This window comes from Taurulus bubalis (genome assembly GCF_910589615.1).
Source record: "Taurulus bubalis genome assembly, chromosome: 16".
NCBI lineage: Eukaryota > Metazoa > Chordata > Actinopteri > Perciformes > Cottidae > Taurulus > Taurulus bubalis.
This window is the reverse complement of record NC_136604.1, coordinates 5047340-5065831: the sequence shown is the minus strand read 5'-3', so window position 1 is coordinate 5065831 and position 18492 is coordinate 5047340. Positions and strand designations below refer to the sequence as shown.

The following is an 18492-nucleotide window of genomic DNA, read 5'->3' as shown; positions in this document are numbered from 1 at the left end:
TGCCATTATGTGCTCTATTTAACACAAACTCCCAAACAAATTTCTCAAAACAGTCTAATGTCTGTTGGCTGAACATTGATTAAACCTTCAGAACCTTCCAGGATTCTCAAAAATGCAAATATTTAACACTGAATTTGATGAAAAGATGTGTGTAAAGCGATTGAAAGTATTGTGGAATTGTGATACAGCCATAAAAAACATTTTGTCTTTGATTTAAAGCGAGTGTGGAAATTGTAAAAGATGTTTACATCGTGTCCCTTTTTAACAAATGAAAAGTAGACTAAGCTATAAACTGCACTCTTCATCAATTCATTGCATTTTGGGTTTTTGCCTCTCCAGCCTGACTCGATCTGGTATGACCTCTGTCTTATTATTTCTTCAGCCAGATGTTGGAGTCAATTTACAGACTTTTCTTCTTCTTCTTGTGCTTCTACTAGGCTGCGTGTTTATCATTTACCCCTCCGCTGCATTCACACCCAACAAGGCGTTGCGTCGATGATTTCATGTTGGCGGTGCGGCGCTGTGGGAGCGCCACCTCACCGGCCCTTCTGAGTGACGCTCATTTAATTGACCATTTGATCCGAATGGCCCATTGATCGCCCTAAACCTTTTCATTTTTCCTGACAATAAACCCACATTTAAATGAGTGGGAGGACTGATGTTTTGACTGACTCCTTTTTTGTTGGTGTCCTGTAATTGCAGCTCGTGGCCAACAGACTCAAACACATCATTCCACGTCTTGATAACATTTCTGACCTTGTTTATTTATTTTTCCAGGTTCATGTTTCATCAGAACAGACCAGCTGGACGGAGAAACGGACTGGAAACTGAAGGTGGCTGTCGGCTGCACGCAGCGGCTTCCTGCAGTGGGGGTACGGACGCATTACGACGTAGTAGCAGACAAACCGATTGCGACTGAGTGAGCGAGTGTGCCGTTATCGCCGTAAGCTTTATCAAATGAAGTTGCCTGGCCGTGATGGAAACCTAATCACCGATGACAGGCCGCAGGAACAGTATGGATTTACTCGCCTTCTGTGAGGAGTCGAGACCGATAAGTTTGGTGCTCTTGTGTGATTGTTCTCGAGCAGAAAAGGATGCTTAATATCCTTGATGGTAAAAAGTGAGCAGACTCAAAGCAATGTTACCTCAGATAGTCTTCTTCACATAGGCAAATACACATGTTTTTCACTTATGAAAGCTTTACGTGTATTTCAGTATTGGGTAACTTCTGTGGTTTCAGACCCTATTTCTCACGTTTTGGGTCTTTTAAGGGAACATTTTATTAAACTAGACCAGCACTGAGTGAAAGTACTGCAGACTGCAAACAGGCCTCTCCTCAGCGTCGGTGTCCGTCCACCTAAAGTGTTTTTTACGCTGACTGACTCAGATTGTTGTTATAACTGCCTGACGTCTCGTTCGGAAAAATCTCTTCCACATTCTCTAAATCATCTAAATATTCAACCGTAAATTTTGAAAGTCTTTTTAGAGAACACTGAGCTACGCTTTCTGTACGCCAACGCAGCAAACGCTCCAACTCTCACTCACGTTTCCACCGTTGGCTTCCAGCCGCAAAACACATCTCGCGATATTTCAAAATGAGACTTCTTGAGCGAGACTGGACATGCTAACAAACAGGCCGGATCAAGGAAAGCTGTCCGCAGCATTTAACAATACCAAAGTCACCCTTTAAGTTCCCAAACCAGCAACAACTTGAGAGCTGATGAGTTCAGACTTAAATGTGATCGTTCCTCTGCTCTAAATCGCTAAATAATTCCAATTTGTTCTGCAGCCACACTGATCTCTCTGAGCAACACTACTCTCCATTGGGGGGTTCAGTAAAATAATCTACCAGCTCCTCTCTTAACCGCTCTGCCCATGTTCTCACCAGGAGAACACTATCTGAGCATGACTGAGGGCCGCCTGGCCGCTGCAGCGCCGGCCTGCCTGAATAATTTAATGTTTACAATCAATTTTGTTCCACTCGGGGGCACAAAAAAAAAGGAAGAAGGTGGTGTTGGGTGCATGACCGGCCAAAGGCTGCACGCTTACATGTTGGGATGACTGAGAGAAGCAGAAGATTGAAGACGTATTGTTCAGTCTTTATTTTTTATCTTTTTTAAATCAATATTTAAATTGCTTCTGCGTACTTGTGTAATTTCTGCTCAGTTAAAGCCAATAATAAATATCCTATATTTATTCTAAAATAAGAGTGCAGCAGAAGAGAGAATGGAGAAAACGAGTTATATATTTATATCTGAACTGAAGGTCTTTTTGTTGAAGACCATGAAATGTTCCAACAGTGAGTCGAGGTTATTGAGCTCAATTCTATCGTTTTAGGAGTTTAGTTGCCATTCCAAGCGAGTTTTTAAAGGTCGCAGCATTAATGAATAATAATAACAAAGTTCAGACGCAGCATTACAGCTGCAAACGATTAATCGACTATTAAATTAATCTGCAACTATATTGATATTTGATTATGTAATCAGTTTGTCATTTTAAAGAAAACAAATAGTCCAATAGTCTGATTCCAGCTTCTTAAATATTAATAATCTCTAGCTTCTTTGCTCCTCTCCATTACAGTAAATTTAACATATTTGATGATGCCATCTTTGTCTTTGAAACACTGATGGACACTTTTCACCTTTTTAATCTGACATCTGATGGACCAAACAACAAATTGATTAACAGAGAAAATATTGTCAGATTAATCAACAATCAAAATAATCGTTAGTTATGTTAGAAAATGTTTTCACTACAGTAAGAAGAGAATTTTTACGGTACAGAATCACCAACTAATGAATGAAATAACCCCTAGTTTGATATAATGTACTAATACTGCCTCCCTCTCTCTGGCGTGTGTCTCAGGATCTCTTCTCCATCAGCGCCTATGTCTACGCCCAGAGGCCTCAGCTGGACATCCACAGCTTCGAGGGGAACTTCACACGGGTACAGTAGCTCGCTGACGTTTTTACAACTTGTTAAACACGCGCTGAGTATTTCTGTAGAAACTGGATTGACACAGAAGACGTGTATCACCGCCGTGTGTTGACAAGCGGCCGACAATGAGGTCCTGTGTGTCCAGCCGGGCCTGTTGTTATCTGAGGCAGCCGCACCTCTTACATCACGGGCCGGTTCTCTCGCAGCTCCATCCATCCCGTCCTGCCTGTTGCTTGGTGAATTTTTTTTCTTCTTTTTTTTTTTATTAATAGCAGATTAGCGCAGCCCCCACAGAGAGGAGAGCTGCAGTACAAAGGGAGGCTTTGTGGCCCGTCTTCACTCTTGGCCACACACCAGGCTTAGTGAGCGAGCACTTCCTCCGCTCATTCATCCTCCGCGGCCTTCCTTTGCATAGCGTGTGCTTTTAGTCCGAGCAGGATGGGGGGAGAGGAGGAGAAGAAGAAAAAAGAAAAAAAAAGGGTTCCCACAGATCCGCAGCAAATGAACTTACCTATTTATGAGGGTTTCTCTTTTCTTTTTTTCCCCCTTGAGACGGATATGGTGGCTTTGTTTCCGCGGTCTTTCTCGAGACCCCTCTGCAGTTATGAACACCGCAGTGCGATGCCAATGTCAGAGCGGTCGAGCGCTCTGCGACCTGCCATTTATTTTTCATGCACCTCTTCCCACGTCCGAGTGGATTGACAGGATGTGGCTGCTTAGGTATCATAATTATCATATCGGGGAGGCAATTTGAGCCGAAACTGGAGCCTCGACTCTGCACTCCTGACTCGGGCCATTTCCAGCTTTCGTCTTTATTTAAGAGTGAAGGGTAAAACAGAGGGGGGGTGTGTGAAACAAGAGGCTCTCCAGGGGCTTTTTATCACTGAAATCTCATCTACGTGTACTCTCTATACTGTTTTTTTTTTTTTTTTTTAAAAGAGCTTCTATCGCCATGCCAGTTCTAGTGAAAGTATTGATAAAAGGACCACTGTATTGCTACAGTCTGCACAACTGTGTCAGGCGCTTGTGAAAATTGATGGCACAGAGGAGCATGTGTGGGCTCCCAGCTGAGCTGGACTTCCTCAATTCTAGAAGCTGACATTGTCCTTTTCAAGCAGAATTTGGTTTGCCTCGGTAAAACAGAGAAAAATTGGCTAAAGTATTTTCTTGGACGATGCAATTTTAGTGCTTTTGTGTGAAATTTGGTTTTCAAATGGGGTTCAAACCCCCCACTTATGTATAATCACAGCTGACTATATCGGTGTATTTAAAACCAGCTGGTCGCACTGCAAATGTCCACAATAAGTCATTGCCATAGTATTTTCGATCACTACATAAACTGTAAGACTTTTCTGTCTTCTGTTTCTGAATGTGAGCCAAGGTTGGAAACATTTTACTATCCTCTTTGTATAACAATTGAATAAAATATTGTAAAAGCCTTCAGAATGTTTTGTTTGTCAAAACATCTAAATCTGTTTCATATTCAGTTTTTAATTCATTTTTGAAAGATAATCATTTTTTTTATTCACATTAAGGGCCTTTTACTGTCTTAAAGCGAAATTCATGGCTAATTCCAGAAATACATTCACGACGTTGAAGTATTTCTTTTAAGCCGGTATCCTTCCTCTGCATCGCAGTAGTTACATGTTTTCAATGTTTTGTTTCAATTGGTGGCCTTTTTAAGACTAATACGAACTCTGAAATTGAACATATTTACAAGCGTAATTCATGGGTTGAGGTAAAACATGGCTTGCAGTACTTTGCACTATACTGCCACACCGTATTCATACAAGCATCTTTTTCCTTTCTTTATTTCCCCTGCAGGAAGACACGGATCCACAGGTCCGTGAGAGTCTGAATATTGAGAACACGCTTTGGGCCAGCACAGTCGTTGCATCTGGTAAGTGAATGAAGTCTGTTTATCTTGAAATGAGATTTTGACTAGATAATTCTTTGCAGCCACAGTGTGTTGGCGCCCCATGACACTGTTTTATTAAAGTACTGTTTCCGAGCATCGGAGTCTTGACAATCGGCTATGTGCGGTTCTGGTTCTCCCGTGCCTGTGTTCCCTTCAGCGGGTCCACAATTACAGCCTGGGTCTCCAGCAGCGTGGCGTCGGCCCCCAGCGGAGCAGCGAGGCGAGGCTCCCGGTGGAGGAGACGCCGCTGCAGAGCACCCAGCTCCGAACGCAGTTTGAAGGCGACCTCAAAGCCGATGTGCAATTATAATTTATGCTTAAAAAAAGACTTTAAAGTGCAAGAAATGGAAAAATCTTAAAAACATTGAATGTATTTTGGTGAAACTATCAAACACAGAGCGTTCATGTCATTCTGGGACTCACCATTACTGGCAACCACTCAACCACCAAAAAAAAGTACTAGTAAAGAGTAGGGGTGCTGGGAGCGTATGTATCTGGTTCAAGTCTAGAGAGGGGCCCTTGTTGAATCCCCCCCATCACAGCAGCACACAGCGGGGTAAACGTGGATCACAGGAGACACATTTATATTCACATAAACGTCGCTGATGGCTTGAAACCCTGAAACAAAACCGATTCCAATCCCTTCTCGTCATTGTGCTCGATGAGTTAAGTGATTCCTCTTGTCACAAAGAGTCGTAGCAGTAAACCTCGCCGGCCATGTGCTTGTTTTAAAGAATACCCGGCGTTGAGGTAATCCTCCCTCGCTCCGACGTAGCGATTCCCCACAGAAGCGCCTGTGTCAGTTGAGTGTTTGTGACGCTCTCAGCGACGGCCGCACCATTGATTTGCGGTGTCGCTCTCCCCTCTGGCCTGACCTTGACCAGAAGAACAAACGCCACACACACACACACACACACACACACACACACACTAAAAAGCCTGACTTAGACCCCTTACATCATCTCTGCTCGGGAATGTCATTGTCCCTCACAAGCCTCTCCTTGACAGACTCTTCACCGGCATTCTGGGCACTTGAGTCGGCCCGGGATCGCCGCGCATATTCTCTCTCTCTTCCAGGCCGCAGTCCAGCTGTGACGAGAGAATTGGTTGTTCGCGTATTCAAATTGAAGCCCCGCTGCATGCTGAGCCACACACCATTTGTCACATGGCCCGATATTTCTGAATGTAGAAGTCGACGAGAGCAATTCATCACCTTTCTCCTCACCACTGGTCTCTTTCCATCTTCCTCTTCATCTCTCTCTCTCTCTCTCTCTCTCTCTCTCTCTCTCTCTCTCTCTCTCTCTCTCTCTCTCTCTCTCTCTCTCTGTTCTTCACTTTCTTTGTTTTTGTTTTCTGCCCATTTTTAACTTTCTTGCCTTTTTTTCTTCTTCTTTTTATCGTTTCATTTTTATTATTGCCTCTGCTCTCCCATTAAGCTCATTTAATATTAATGACTCATTAATCCTGTGTAATAAGGCCACCGTAATGAATTGGCAAATAAAGATGGCAGTGTATTGATCAGGTTTTATGAGCTTCCATTGGTCGGCTGAAGGCCCCGAGACTCTAAGCGTATTAAACTCCTGTCTGTTGGCTTGAGTGGCAATGAGACAAAACGGCCTCAGCTCAGCCTTATTGTGTTTCCTCTCATGCAGTTCATCTTGCTTGACCAAGATGAGTGTGTGCACATATATGTGTGTGTGTGATGGTGGGGGTGGGGTGCAGTTAATGAGCAGCATTACTTTCCTTGTCTCTCTCCTTGGCAGGCACGGTGATCGGGGTGGTGATCTACACAGGCAAGGAGACCAGGAGCGTACTGAACACGTCCAATGCCAAGAACAAGGTGATACCTTTTTTTCTTTTTTATGTTTAGTTTTTGTAAGCTTGTGATTTGTTTGATTGTTTTTGGTCACAGATACTTTAAATATTTTAAATGACAAATGACGTCCAACATGACCTCTTCAAACATCTTGTTTACTCCAAATTCTGTTTACTATCACATAAGACAAAGACCGGCAGCAAATCCTCACAGTTTAGAAGGTGGTCATTCTTTTTGTATATATACTTTTTTTTTTTTTTTTTTTTTTTTAAAGGTAAATTAATTGATTGTTGATGAATTTCCTCTCCAATTTTGGCGGAATCACACAAAAAAAGTAACATTTTCTTTCTGCACAAAGTGACAGATTTGCACAGATTTTGGGGAGAAAATGTTCAACATTTGTTGTATTTTCCAAAGCAAAGGCTTGTCAGGTGACCCCAGCATAAATACAGATGTTGTGTCCAAGCTTCATAGGGTGAGACACCTCTCACAAAGTAACATCTGTTCCAAGTTCCCCTCTCACCATCGCTTCCCCCCCTGGCCTCTAATCACTAATCAATCACTGTGCCGAGGTGGTTTTTTTAACCTTGACTTTCTAGATAAAGTTGGACCTGTCAATGCAAAAGGTCAACGCCGGCTGCTAATTAACCAAAAGGGAAATTAACTAACCGAGGATTTAAATGACATTTTCAGCAGAAAGTTAATCCCGCGGAATCCCCATTGAGTGTTTTGTCCCCAGATTGGGGAGATTAATGAAAATCTGATGCTAAATATAAGATTTCACCTGGAAGATAGTGGAGCTAGATAGACGCGGGTCGACTGATGGCCGCGGTGACTTTCCCCCTCCAGCAGTCTGCAGCGCTACAGCTCTCCGTGGCACAACACGCCCCTTCACCTACTGCGGCACAGTTTTGACACCGTTGTCTTTTATTAAGAACGCTGATGTGGCCGGTCGAACAGCGGCGGGGGGGCGGGGTTGGAGGTGTGTGTGCGCTGTTTTGTGTAAGCCCGACAGCTGAGAGGAATTCAATATTTCAAGGAGATGATGTCAGAAGTGTCAATATGGCGACTGGAGATTGGGGATGGAAAGTCGATACAGTGTGGCGAAAGTCGCAGGAACGTTTTGGCCTCATATAATCTGTTGTGACACCGGCCGGGACAATGCCTGCACTTGATCAATCTGACAGAACAGGCGGCCATGGATTCGCTCTTTGTGTCGGCATTGTGAGACGGAGCTCCGTCCGAGTGAAGAGGCAGAACAATGTCATCTGACGAGAGGCCGCTCGTCAATAAGGAGCGTTTGTTTGAAGTACATATCCAAGTACCCAATATCGGGCTCTCTTCACACGTCTCTCAAACTGTGGTTTAAAAAAAGTCAATTTCCGTTTATTTTCTTGACTTCCTTGATTTGCCGAGGCACTAAACAACACACTACTGACCGACTGAAGTCCTGATATTCTTCGGTTTTAACTCGATGAATATTCATGTGGCGGCAGTTCTTCATCAGAAATACAAGCCACACAGGCAGATCGAATCATTCCTTTCACTTTTAATGGCTTGGAGATGAATGGAGTAAAAAAAAGCACTTTTTTATTTTTTTGAATTCATTGATAGCATCTTTAGGTTGAGGTAATTGAGTCCTTTTCCCCCTCCCCTTGACTGAATGAATAATGACTTCATCTGATCCCCGGCAAGGCTTGGAACATTTCGACTAGCCATTGTTCAAGCAGAAGGGGATCCTTTGCTTCTCAGGCACGCACTGTGCTCTCCGTCTTAATTTTTACTCATTTTAATCCACCCAAACCCCCTATTTTTCTCAATAGCTCAAGCATGAACCATGTAGCGAGGCGGCGGTGAGGAGTGGGAGATGCCCACCCGCTCACTCCCCTTAGCCTTCTCTTCTCCCTGCTACTGGGACTTTAACAGCAACTGATAAATCAGTCACACTGGTCTCCCAGCTCTCCCAGTCCTCAGGGGAATGGGCCTGGTGGGGGTTTGGGGCGGTGGAGGAATTCCTCTGCTTTTTATACGTGCTTGCCCCCCCCCCTCTCCTCTCCCCCTCCCCTCCTTTTCAGAGCCAGTTCCTTTTATTTGAGGGAGGAGAGATGTTATGTTCTGCTGTTTTTGTAAGCGTGGTGCGTCAGAAGAAAGCCCTCTGTGTACAGGGCTTCGCTGTGAGCGCTGCCAGAAAAGGGGAAGGGCACTTCTTTATTTGACATCTTTTTCCCACATGCTCCATTGGCTGGGAGATGCACTCGAAAAATAAAGGACAACTCTGACCCCTTTTTCTTTTTTTTTTCTCTCCAGAAAGCCATTTCAATATGGGAACTTTATCTATTTATCTGAGACCCTTTGACCCTCTGTTGCATTCAAGGACAATACTTCAGCACGACAATAATGCAGCTTGTGGTTTACCACACAACGGTGCCACCAATAAACTTATTTATGTCGTACACATGGTTTGCATGATAAAAGCCTGTGGCTAAGAATGTCTTTCATTGGCTTTCTGTGTAGCATATTGTAAGGCTTTGGGAGCAGATGGGAACGTTACAAAAAGTCTTCTCTAGCTGTCGGAAAAGGGAGAAGATGTTTACACAAAATCTCCATTCAAATTATTTGATTCCGATTGAAGGAAAACATCCCTGTCCTCAAGCGAAGGAGTGTAGGATGGAGCAGACCGAACTCGCACGTGATTGTCTTCATAGTTGATTCCATGCTAACCTGCTGAGAGGAAATTAGTAGGGCGTGGTGTTGTAATGTCTGCTGTTTTGACCTGTGACCTCTTGTACCCACAGGTTGGCTTACTGGACCTCGAGCTGAACCGCCTCACCAAGGCCTTGTTCCTGGCCCAGGTGGTCCTGTCTATTGTCATGGTAGCGGTCCAGGGGTTTGTGGGTCCTTGGTTCCGCAACCTCTTCCGATTCGTCGTGCTTTTCTCTTACATCATCCCCATCAGGTACTTTTGTGATTCTTTGAAGATTGTTTATTATATAAATAATAATAAATATGGCTGTATGTTATTTATTTATTTTGTCTGAAAGTAGAACAAAATGAATGCATAAATTGAAAAATATTCCACTATCTTTTTTTTTTAACATACCAGATCTTTAATTCAGTTTTTGTTGTGTTTTTTTGTTCTAGTTTGTTATTAGTTCTGAGATGCATTACAGCTGTGTTTTTCCCACGTGTAGTTTGCGTGTAAACCTGGACATGGGGAAGTCGGCCTACGGCTGGATGATCATGAAAGACGAAAACATCCCCGGGACTGTTGTGAGGACCAGCACCATCCCAGAAGAGCTGGGCCGGCTCGTCTATCTGCTGACCGACAAGACCGGTAGGTGTCCGGACATACTGACGAAATATTACGTCTACAGCAGTGTTCCCTCTAAGCTGCGTGCGTGCGCGGCCGCGCAGGCCAGTCGAAGTGGCCGCGCAATAGATTTTTCAGACCGCGCACATTTTTCAGACCTCACAAACATTTTTTTTTCAGGGCTTAAAAATCTTTTTTGCGCCAGTGTTTCTGAGATAGGAGTGAGCCATCTTCGCAATAATAAGATCTTTGATGCGACGTGTCGAGTCTTCTTGGCCAATCAGCGTCCCGTTTCTCGACATGCGCTCTTTGTGCCTCTGCTAGCGCTCTGCCTCCGCTAGCACCCCCCACCCCCGCTGTCCTCCTCCGGGCGCCAGGAGTGAAGCTCGCCCAGAGCGCCACATGAGCTCGGGCCGGCGCTGTTCAGGCTCCTCTTGGCGGGCCCTGCTCCAGCAGCTATAGGCTACCATGGCGAAAAGAAAGGCAGAGCAGGCACCCCAGAAAAAGGTCTGCCTAACGTTCAAACATTAGTGGCTAGATGAAATAGTCCAAACTGACACAGGTAGGATGAAACTTTCAGACATACTTAAATATGAAGTTATTAAATTGTTTATATAGGCTACCTTTAGGAAAAATGACACCATGTCAATTTAATAGGCCTATAATTATTGTTAAGCACTGCATTAGCATTTTTCTTTCAATGAAGTTCCACTTAAATGTTGTACCTGCTGAGAAATGACTAAACACCTTTGATACTTTTATTTTTTCTATATATCATTATCAGTCATAGCCAGTGAACCAGTCATAACCTCCCCTTATTGAAGTTCAACAAAGATCCTTTAAGTTCAACTAAACTGACTGGTAAAACACTATCATTAAACTGTTCCCGAAGTCCAGCCATTATAAAGGATATTGAATAAATATCAACCTTGTATACATATTGATGCATTTGCTGTCATCTCTTTGAATCCCTTATGGCTAACGCAGGCTTGTGGTCATTTTCGGCAGATCGCGTGGTTGCGAATTGCTCACAGTGCTGAAATGTGCGCTCAGAAGAAGAAAAAAAATTTGCTCAGTGCTGAAAAAAATTAGAGGGAACATTGGTCTACAGTATATTTTAAATTGGTGCTTGAGTTAAAGACAAATTACAACTTACTTCAAGAGGGCAACTGGTGATGGCAGAAAATGTACCGTTTTGACGTACATCGGCATAATAAGAACTACCTCAAATGACAAAAAAACATCTTCATTTTTTAAGTTAGGCCCGTGTCCCGTCCACTAACGTATGGGGAATGGGTTTTATTACCTATACTGCAGTCAGCCACCAGGAGGTGATCAATGTTCTGGCTTTACTCTTTTGGAGATGTAATGTCGTCCATCTTTGTTTACCGTCTTTGGGAGCGCAATTCAATCCCTGATCACGGCTGTTATCAAGCATACGCAACATGTTGCCCTGCGACAGACACACATGCGTATCAGGTGTTCCGTGGAATTCCTTTTCTTAGTACTATTACAGCACAATAACACTCAAAAGAGCTGGAAATGTGATACTAGTGGAACCTAATGATCCACTGATATAGTGCATTAAAAAAGAAGCATGATTTAAAAATATATATGTAAATCTCTCGAACGTAATAATCCCAATAAAATGTACATCAAATTACTACAAGTTGGACTAACATCTCCTGTCAAATAGCCCTTTGTTCATCTACATTCAAAGACCTCATTGATATATCAATAATTCACCTCCAAAATGATGCTAATCTCTTAATTTCAGTTGAACAATAAACTTGGAACATGATCTACCATAAGTACCAAAGTTTCACTGAATGTTGTGAATTTATTTATATTTATTTATCCTTTAATTTGTTTATCCTCCGTCCACTTGATTTCACAATCATGGCCTGATTTTCTCATAACAAATAGCTGCTCTTTGCTAATGCTAGCCACTGTGCCAGAGTGATAAACTCCTGCGGTGGCCCTGACATGCTTCTTTGTCTTACCCCACTGATCTAGGTAGGAATAGATTAGCTGTAGAGCCTATTTATCCAGGTTGATAGTTAAAGCACATGGAAAGAAGAACAAACAATCAATCCAATAGAATTGGTTAACCCCGTGGCCTAATGTTTTTGGGAGGTAGATGCCCTCTAATCAGCTTTACGCTCTATCGGCACACATTCTGGCAACAGACATCCATTAGACGAGGCCATTGCCCTGGTTTTCAAAGTTTGTTTTTCATTCGCTTAGTCTTTTTGTATGCAGTGGTGTGTCTTGTCTGTTGGTCAGAGAGGACATGCAGTCCATATTGGTAATGAGATTAGGTCAATGAGAAGGCAGTCACACCAACCTGCAGGTCCCATGATGCATTGGAGGCAGTCCTCTGGGGACAAATGGTGTGTCTGTCTGTCTGCACGCGTACTAGACGTTGAGTAGCTTTGAATATATTCTACTTTAGCTATGAAGTAGTGGCTGTGATTTAAACACATGATGTGTTTTTACACCTGACAGTCTTTGTGCCCAGTTTCATGAAACCATTTCCCATCACATGTTGCCCTTACATTTTCATCTCAGGTTTCCTTTGAAATAATGCATAAATTCATCATGAGGATTGTCCTTTTTCTTTAGTTTTTGCCCTTAACTGCTTAAGTATTCCCTTATGTGTTGCAAGAAGATCCTTAGTTACTATTTTCCTCAAACATTTAAGGATCACTCTCTTTGATAGACTGTGTATACGAAGGGGAAGTAGTCACTGTGACATCCTCCATGGGTTGGTGGCTTTTTCACCGTCGTCATCTTGTTTTTTTTGCAAGCAGAAGTGACATGAGAGGGCGGAGTTAAGTACACCCGAACACTGAATAAGACATTTCTAAACAATCAAAGTGTTATAATTGACTTTCATGAACTGAAAGGGTTAAAGTTGAAAGGTCTGTCAACCCCAAGGTAGCCCCGTCCTAAAGTGTCCCCTGCTTTATGGTCTGTTTGACTCTAAATGGACCATAACTTACTAAATGAACATCATGCTGTATTGAAGAAGACTTGAAAGACTTGAGACCATAAACTCATTTTTAAAATGTTTAGTGAGGGAATAAATCCAAAGAGAAGTAGAGTCATTTTCTCATAGACTTCTATACAACCAGAGTCGCCGCCCCCTGATGGACATTAGAAGGAATGCATGTTTACGGCACTTCAGCATTGGCTTCACTTTTCAGACCTGGAGGTTGCTGCACGGTCTCTTAAAAGTTAAATAAAGTATGAGACAATGGATGAATTTACCAGTTGTTAAAGTTATTGGCTACAGTGTGACCAGCAAAGTTGTAGCTAGCGGTAAGATCAGCCCCTGGGAGGCAAGAGGCTGTATGTCTGGGGTTCAGCGGTGTGCTGTGCATTGTTTACACTCCCATTAGCAGCTTGATATGCAAGACTGGAGTTGGGGTTGAGAGGTGACGTGTAGGACTGAATTGTTTCACAAGTAGCCAGTTTACAAGCTAATTGCAAACCAACAAAAATCTAAATCATCCTCAGATGATGGACGGAGGGTTGCCAGATCGTATTTCAGCCAATGCGTTAAACAAACTGTTTACCTGCATTCAACCAAAGCCTGGTGCAGCGTGATTGGTCAATACCTCTTGGACTACAAACGGAAACCAGACCATTTCTGAGACCCAAATCTTGTCCCGTTGCCTACAGATTCTACATGTGAATGCGTCATCTGTTTTTTTTTTGCAATAACAGCAATAAGAATAAGAGCAGTCGTCGCGTGAAAGTCAGTAACGGAGGAGTGTCTTTTCTTTATGGTCTGTCGGTTTGTCTAAACTGGTCTTCTGAACTTGCAGGCACTCTGACACAGAACGAAATGGTCTTCAAGCGGCTTCACCTGGGAACCGTGTCGTACGGCACTGACACCATGGACGAGATCCAGAACCACATAGTCCAGTCATATGCACAGGTAAGATCCATTATTATTCAATGAAGTATTCTGTTGATTTATTTCATGAGGAAATGTTCATCCATTTTATTTTCATTGCCTCATATTTAGTTTCCTTTTGAATTGTTCAGTTAATCATAAACACAACGGACATCCAGGACATTGTAGAGTTTCTTTGCTGATTTGGGAGTGGTTCAACCTTTCTCCTTTTTATTCCTTTTAGCAGTATGAAGTCATTCTCAATAAATATTAGAGAATTCACATGATCCAGTGTTTCTAAGTGACAAGTTGTCACTTAGAATATTAAGTGGACAGGATACATTGAACTACATAGTTTTTGTCCTGCTTATTCACGCCTCTCCCTGTGGATCAGTTTAATCCCTTTTTATATTTAGCTAAAGACACGTTTTCCGGGAAAGAAGCCTGTGTTGCTCATTCATCACGCGGCGTCCCCGAGCGACTGCACACACTGTAAGCGAGTGTTTTCCTCGCCGTGCGGCTCAGATCTGGCCGCAGCCTCGACAGAATGATATTGTTCGTTCTCAGCCAGCTCCGAACAGCTGGTCGACTCTGAAGCCATCTGCCCCACACCCTTATGTGTAATCTCAGCTAATGAAAAATGACTCGTCTTTTCAGAGCTGCGCAGCTGAGGCAGTGCAATGCCTCGGCTCAGCTGATTTTTTTTATTTTGATCATTTTTACCATGTTGCTGTTTCTTTACAGTCACAGCTACTTGATTACAGGACGCTGTTCTTTTAAACGGTATTCCAGCCAAATGCAGGCAGCAACTGACAGTTAATGTCACGTTATGGCCTTTTTTAATCGAGAAATCGATTTACTCTTTGTTTAATACATCTTTAAAAAAATAGTAAGAAATACCCTTTTTTTTTATTACAAAGAAAAGCAGCAACTCTGGAACTGGAACCAGCAAATACTGCTTTTTTTACTCTAAGTGATGGAAACAAGTATTTAATAGTTGCACAGTCATCTTCAGTGAATTCATGTTTTCACCTCTCTGGGATAAATTGTAATTATGATAATAATTAACTGCATTTTGGTACATGGTGATGATAATGGTGCAACCAAAGATCAATTGTAACATGTTTTTTATACGTATTCTTTGTACATAATGATGCATACACATTAAGGTATTTAAAACATTGAGAAAATGTCCTCCTTCTTGATAACAAAACATTAGTTATGTACCCTTTTTTAGAATATTGTTTACACGGACCTGCTGTCTAATAACCTCGCTGTGCGTTCACGAACATCCCAAATCTCAGACGCTAAATTCGTCCGACAACGCAACCCAATGATCTCTCCATTGATCTTCCAGTCACTCTTGATGAAGGTTGTCATCTTTACTGAACTCCCCATCGCCCCTCCCTCCCTTCCCTTCCTGGCAGAATCGAAGGGCAATAATAAGCCAAAATCAAACGCTTCAGTAGAGCGAGCCGCCCCCGTCAAACGCAGCTGGGCTGTCTGCCCGCTCGCTAGTCATCACCCACTTAAACTGATGGCTGATGTCAAAACAGCGGAGCACATAAAAGGTCCTCAAATCAGATATGACACGATGGAGTCGGTGATACACCACTTATCCTCGCCCTGGCACGGGGCGTCGGTGTGAACTGGCTGCGAGTGAAGGATTAGATCTAGTTCACTACAATATGCAGCGTCTTGGTCTGAAAAGATTGTGTGATGTATTTCAAAAACTAGGCCGAATATCTTCAGCTCAGACCTTAGTCACGAATGGATGTGACCGAAGTGGCATCACTTCGCTCCACGGCTCACGTTGTTGTTTATTGTGATGTCAGGTGACCTCCCAGCCCGTCAACGGCAGTGCCAGCGGCTCCACTCCGTCGCGGAAGACCCAGACGCCGGGCCCGAAGGTCCGCAAGAGCGTCAGCAGTCGCATCCACGAGGCGGTGAAGGCCATCGCCTTGTGCCACAACGTCACGCCCGTCTACGAGTCGCACGCCGTCGTGAACGGAGAGACGGAGTCCGCCGAAGCCGACCAGGACTTCAGTGACGACAACCGCACCTACCAGGCCTCCAGCCCCGACGAGGTGAATATGAGATGCTCGTCCAGCCTGACTCCAAAACAGAATTAAAAAGAAAAATAGACCGCAAAATCAATTCATCAAATGTAATTGGTGATGTTGGTTATTATTCCATATTCTACATGCAACTCATGATCAGCAGGTTGAAAGGTGTCCAATGGGTCCAGTGTCTTGTTGTTTGTAACACATCTGATGGAATATTTGCAGCCGTGTTTCTATCAACACATTATGTGCCTCATTAGAAAAAGCTGAATGGAAACGGCAACATCTATTAAAACGGGTTTTCCGCTCACGTGAGGTGTTTTTTAGTCTTTTGTGGAGAAAAAAAAATGGATTATGGAAACTCCTTTTGCCGAATACGTTCTGAGGTGGTGAGCGTTTAGTTAACGTGACTGATCATCTGTTTCTATTATTGTCTTGGTCTCAGGAGAGCAGGAAACGTGGTCGACACTAGCTGACACTGTAGGACTTCCATTCATGTCTCGTGGATGTTTTGTTTCCTGTTCACAACGTGGAATTTTTCTACTCTGTTTACTGGCAGATTACAGCCATGTGTAGCCTGTAATGCAAACCTCTGACCAAAACACTCCAGCAGAGTTTATTTGCTCAAGTTGATGTATATGCGCCTAACACGCATTTCGTTGTTGTAACATTTCAAAAGTTTGCTTAAAAATTTGCTTGACAATTCAATGGAAACACGACTGTCTGTACATCTATTAATATGCTAAATGCTCACATTTTAAGCCACTTTAAAAGCACACAGATTAGTTCCTTAGACTTGGCTAATAATTTCCTTTTTCAGCCGTTGTTTATTTAATGCTATTTTTCAGACCAGAGAAACGAACCATAAACAACCAGAACAAACATAAAGCTCAAACCTTTGCAAGACGGCGGTTGTTAAACGTTGACAAACAGCTGTCCACGTCCTCACGTACACTTGTCTTTTTTAAAGTGTCTCACGTCGGGAATAAACCAGCTACGATTTCATACACTCTTTCCCTTCTGGAGAGAATAAACACGGGAGATTCTCTCGGTCCCTCTCCGTGATTTCCTGTCTTGTCCTCATGTTTTATTGGCGATCCTGAATGACCCTGGTTTGTCATGAGTCATTTCATGAACGGAAAGTCGGCGATCACAAACTCCTCTCGGAGGTTGAGCTATTTAATCGTCTGTATTTGCTTCCTGAGAATTTACCACTTCAGCTGAAGGAAGAATGCAGCACAGAAACGATCCCCAAAGGCATCCCCATGGCTTCCTTTCCTCCGGTCGTTTCTCTGTGTAACCCAAGAGCTTTTATGGCTGAAGGTGCTACTTAGATTTTTATATGTAGCCCCCTCTAATCATACGGAAGAATTTATCAATATAGAAATTCAGCGCTGATGATAATTGAAATACCGGGAAGACGGGCAAAGATTTTTGATCAGGAAAAGTTAGTCAGTGTTTAATGTGATGTTTAATGTGTATTGATGGGCAGTTAATCTTCCCATACACACCCATTTCAGGACAGTTGGCATGTTTATCGCCGTGACACGCGAGGCTTCGTAAAGCCTTTGTGAGACTTGCATACTTCACATCGAACCCCCGGTCTATAAGTCTAGCGATCAAAATGAAGATAAAAAAAAAGGTGGTGAAAGATAAATCTCCGTTTCCCGTCTGCCCTCCCCACCACAAGTTGATGTATATATTTATTTATATCCCTGCCCACTCTGCTCAATCTTCCCTCTCCATTGTCTAGCACTGCTTGGATTGATCAATATTTAATTTTCTCCCAGAGACGATGAGAGGTGGAGTTCTGTGATTGTCGGCGGAGCTTTCCCTTCCCCTTCTACTCCATTCTTTGTTCTTCCTCCTGTCCTTTTTTAACTTCCAGCCCTCTGTTCCTCCTCGTCTCCTCGCTCTGGTCGACCACAGCATCAGATCTCGGTCAGCGGTGGCTTGTTTGGCCCCCGGCTCTCCGCTCGGCCTCTCTAATGTAATGAGCCGTCATTAAGGAGATGAAGTGTGCCGGCCGCTGAGGTCAGAAGGGGGGGGAGCGGGGGTCATGTGACCTGCTGGTGTGAGCGGTCCCCCTGTGACCTTTTGACCCTTGTAATATCAGACAAGAGCGTTGGACTGTTGTGTTTAATGGCCGCCATGTGCGGGAAGCCGGGTGCTTTATCATCCAATTGGATGTAACTGGCGGTTCCAGTGAGTGGCGTGAGGGAGGAAGACGGAAACCGTAAATATGCAGATAAGGTATCACGTCCTCTCGCGTTGGCACGTACTTTTAAAAGAGGTTGCCAGTCGAGCAGCCAGGCAACGGCAAATGATGAATGCCATGTTTTTAAATAAAGTAAAACCATAGGCAGAAATAATATAGTGTATACTGTACCCTTCATTATTTAATATACTGCATATTGTACACAGTTTGTCTTTTAAAATATCAGTTAGACTGTTTCACCCTTGAGCCTCACTTCAGGAAAGCATTGTCCACATCGAAAAATTGTAAATGTTGTATTCATATTTTGTATTAATAGTTCAATCTTA

The 18492-nt window shown here is 43.2% G+C and overlaps 1 protein-coding gene across 2 annotated transcripts in view; it reads left to right on the top strand.

Annotated features, from left to right (window-relative positions):
- atp9b (ATPase phospholipid transporting 9B) overlaps nucleotides 1-18492 on the top strand; it is a gene marked incomplete at its 5' end in the record, with an annotated part of 45181 nt that overhangs the window by 12406 nt on the left and 14283 nt on the right. For both annotated transcript variants that reach the window (XM_079231488.1, XM_079231489.1), the window contains 8 exons: nucleotides 778-872; nucleotides 2866-2946; nucleotides 4762-4837; nucleotides 6619-6695; nucleotides 9467-9627; nucleotides 9863-10005; nucleotides 13815-13927; nucleotides 15721-15972. In XM_079231488.1, coding sequence (XP_079087614.1) covers nucleotides 778-872; nucleotides 2866-2946; nucleotides 4762-4837; nucleotides 6619-6695; nucleotides 9467-9627; nucleotides 9863-10005; nucleotides 13815-13927; nucleotides 15721-15972 — 998 coding nt within the window. The remainder of the gene's footprint in view (nucleotides 1-777; nucleotides 873-2865; nucleotides 2947-4761; nucleotides 4838-6618; nucleotides 6696-9466; nucleotides 9628-9862; nucleotides 10006-13814; nucleotides 13928-15720; nucleotides 15973-18492) is intronic.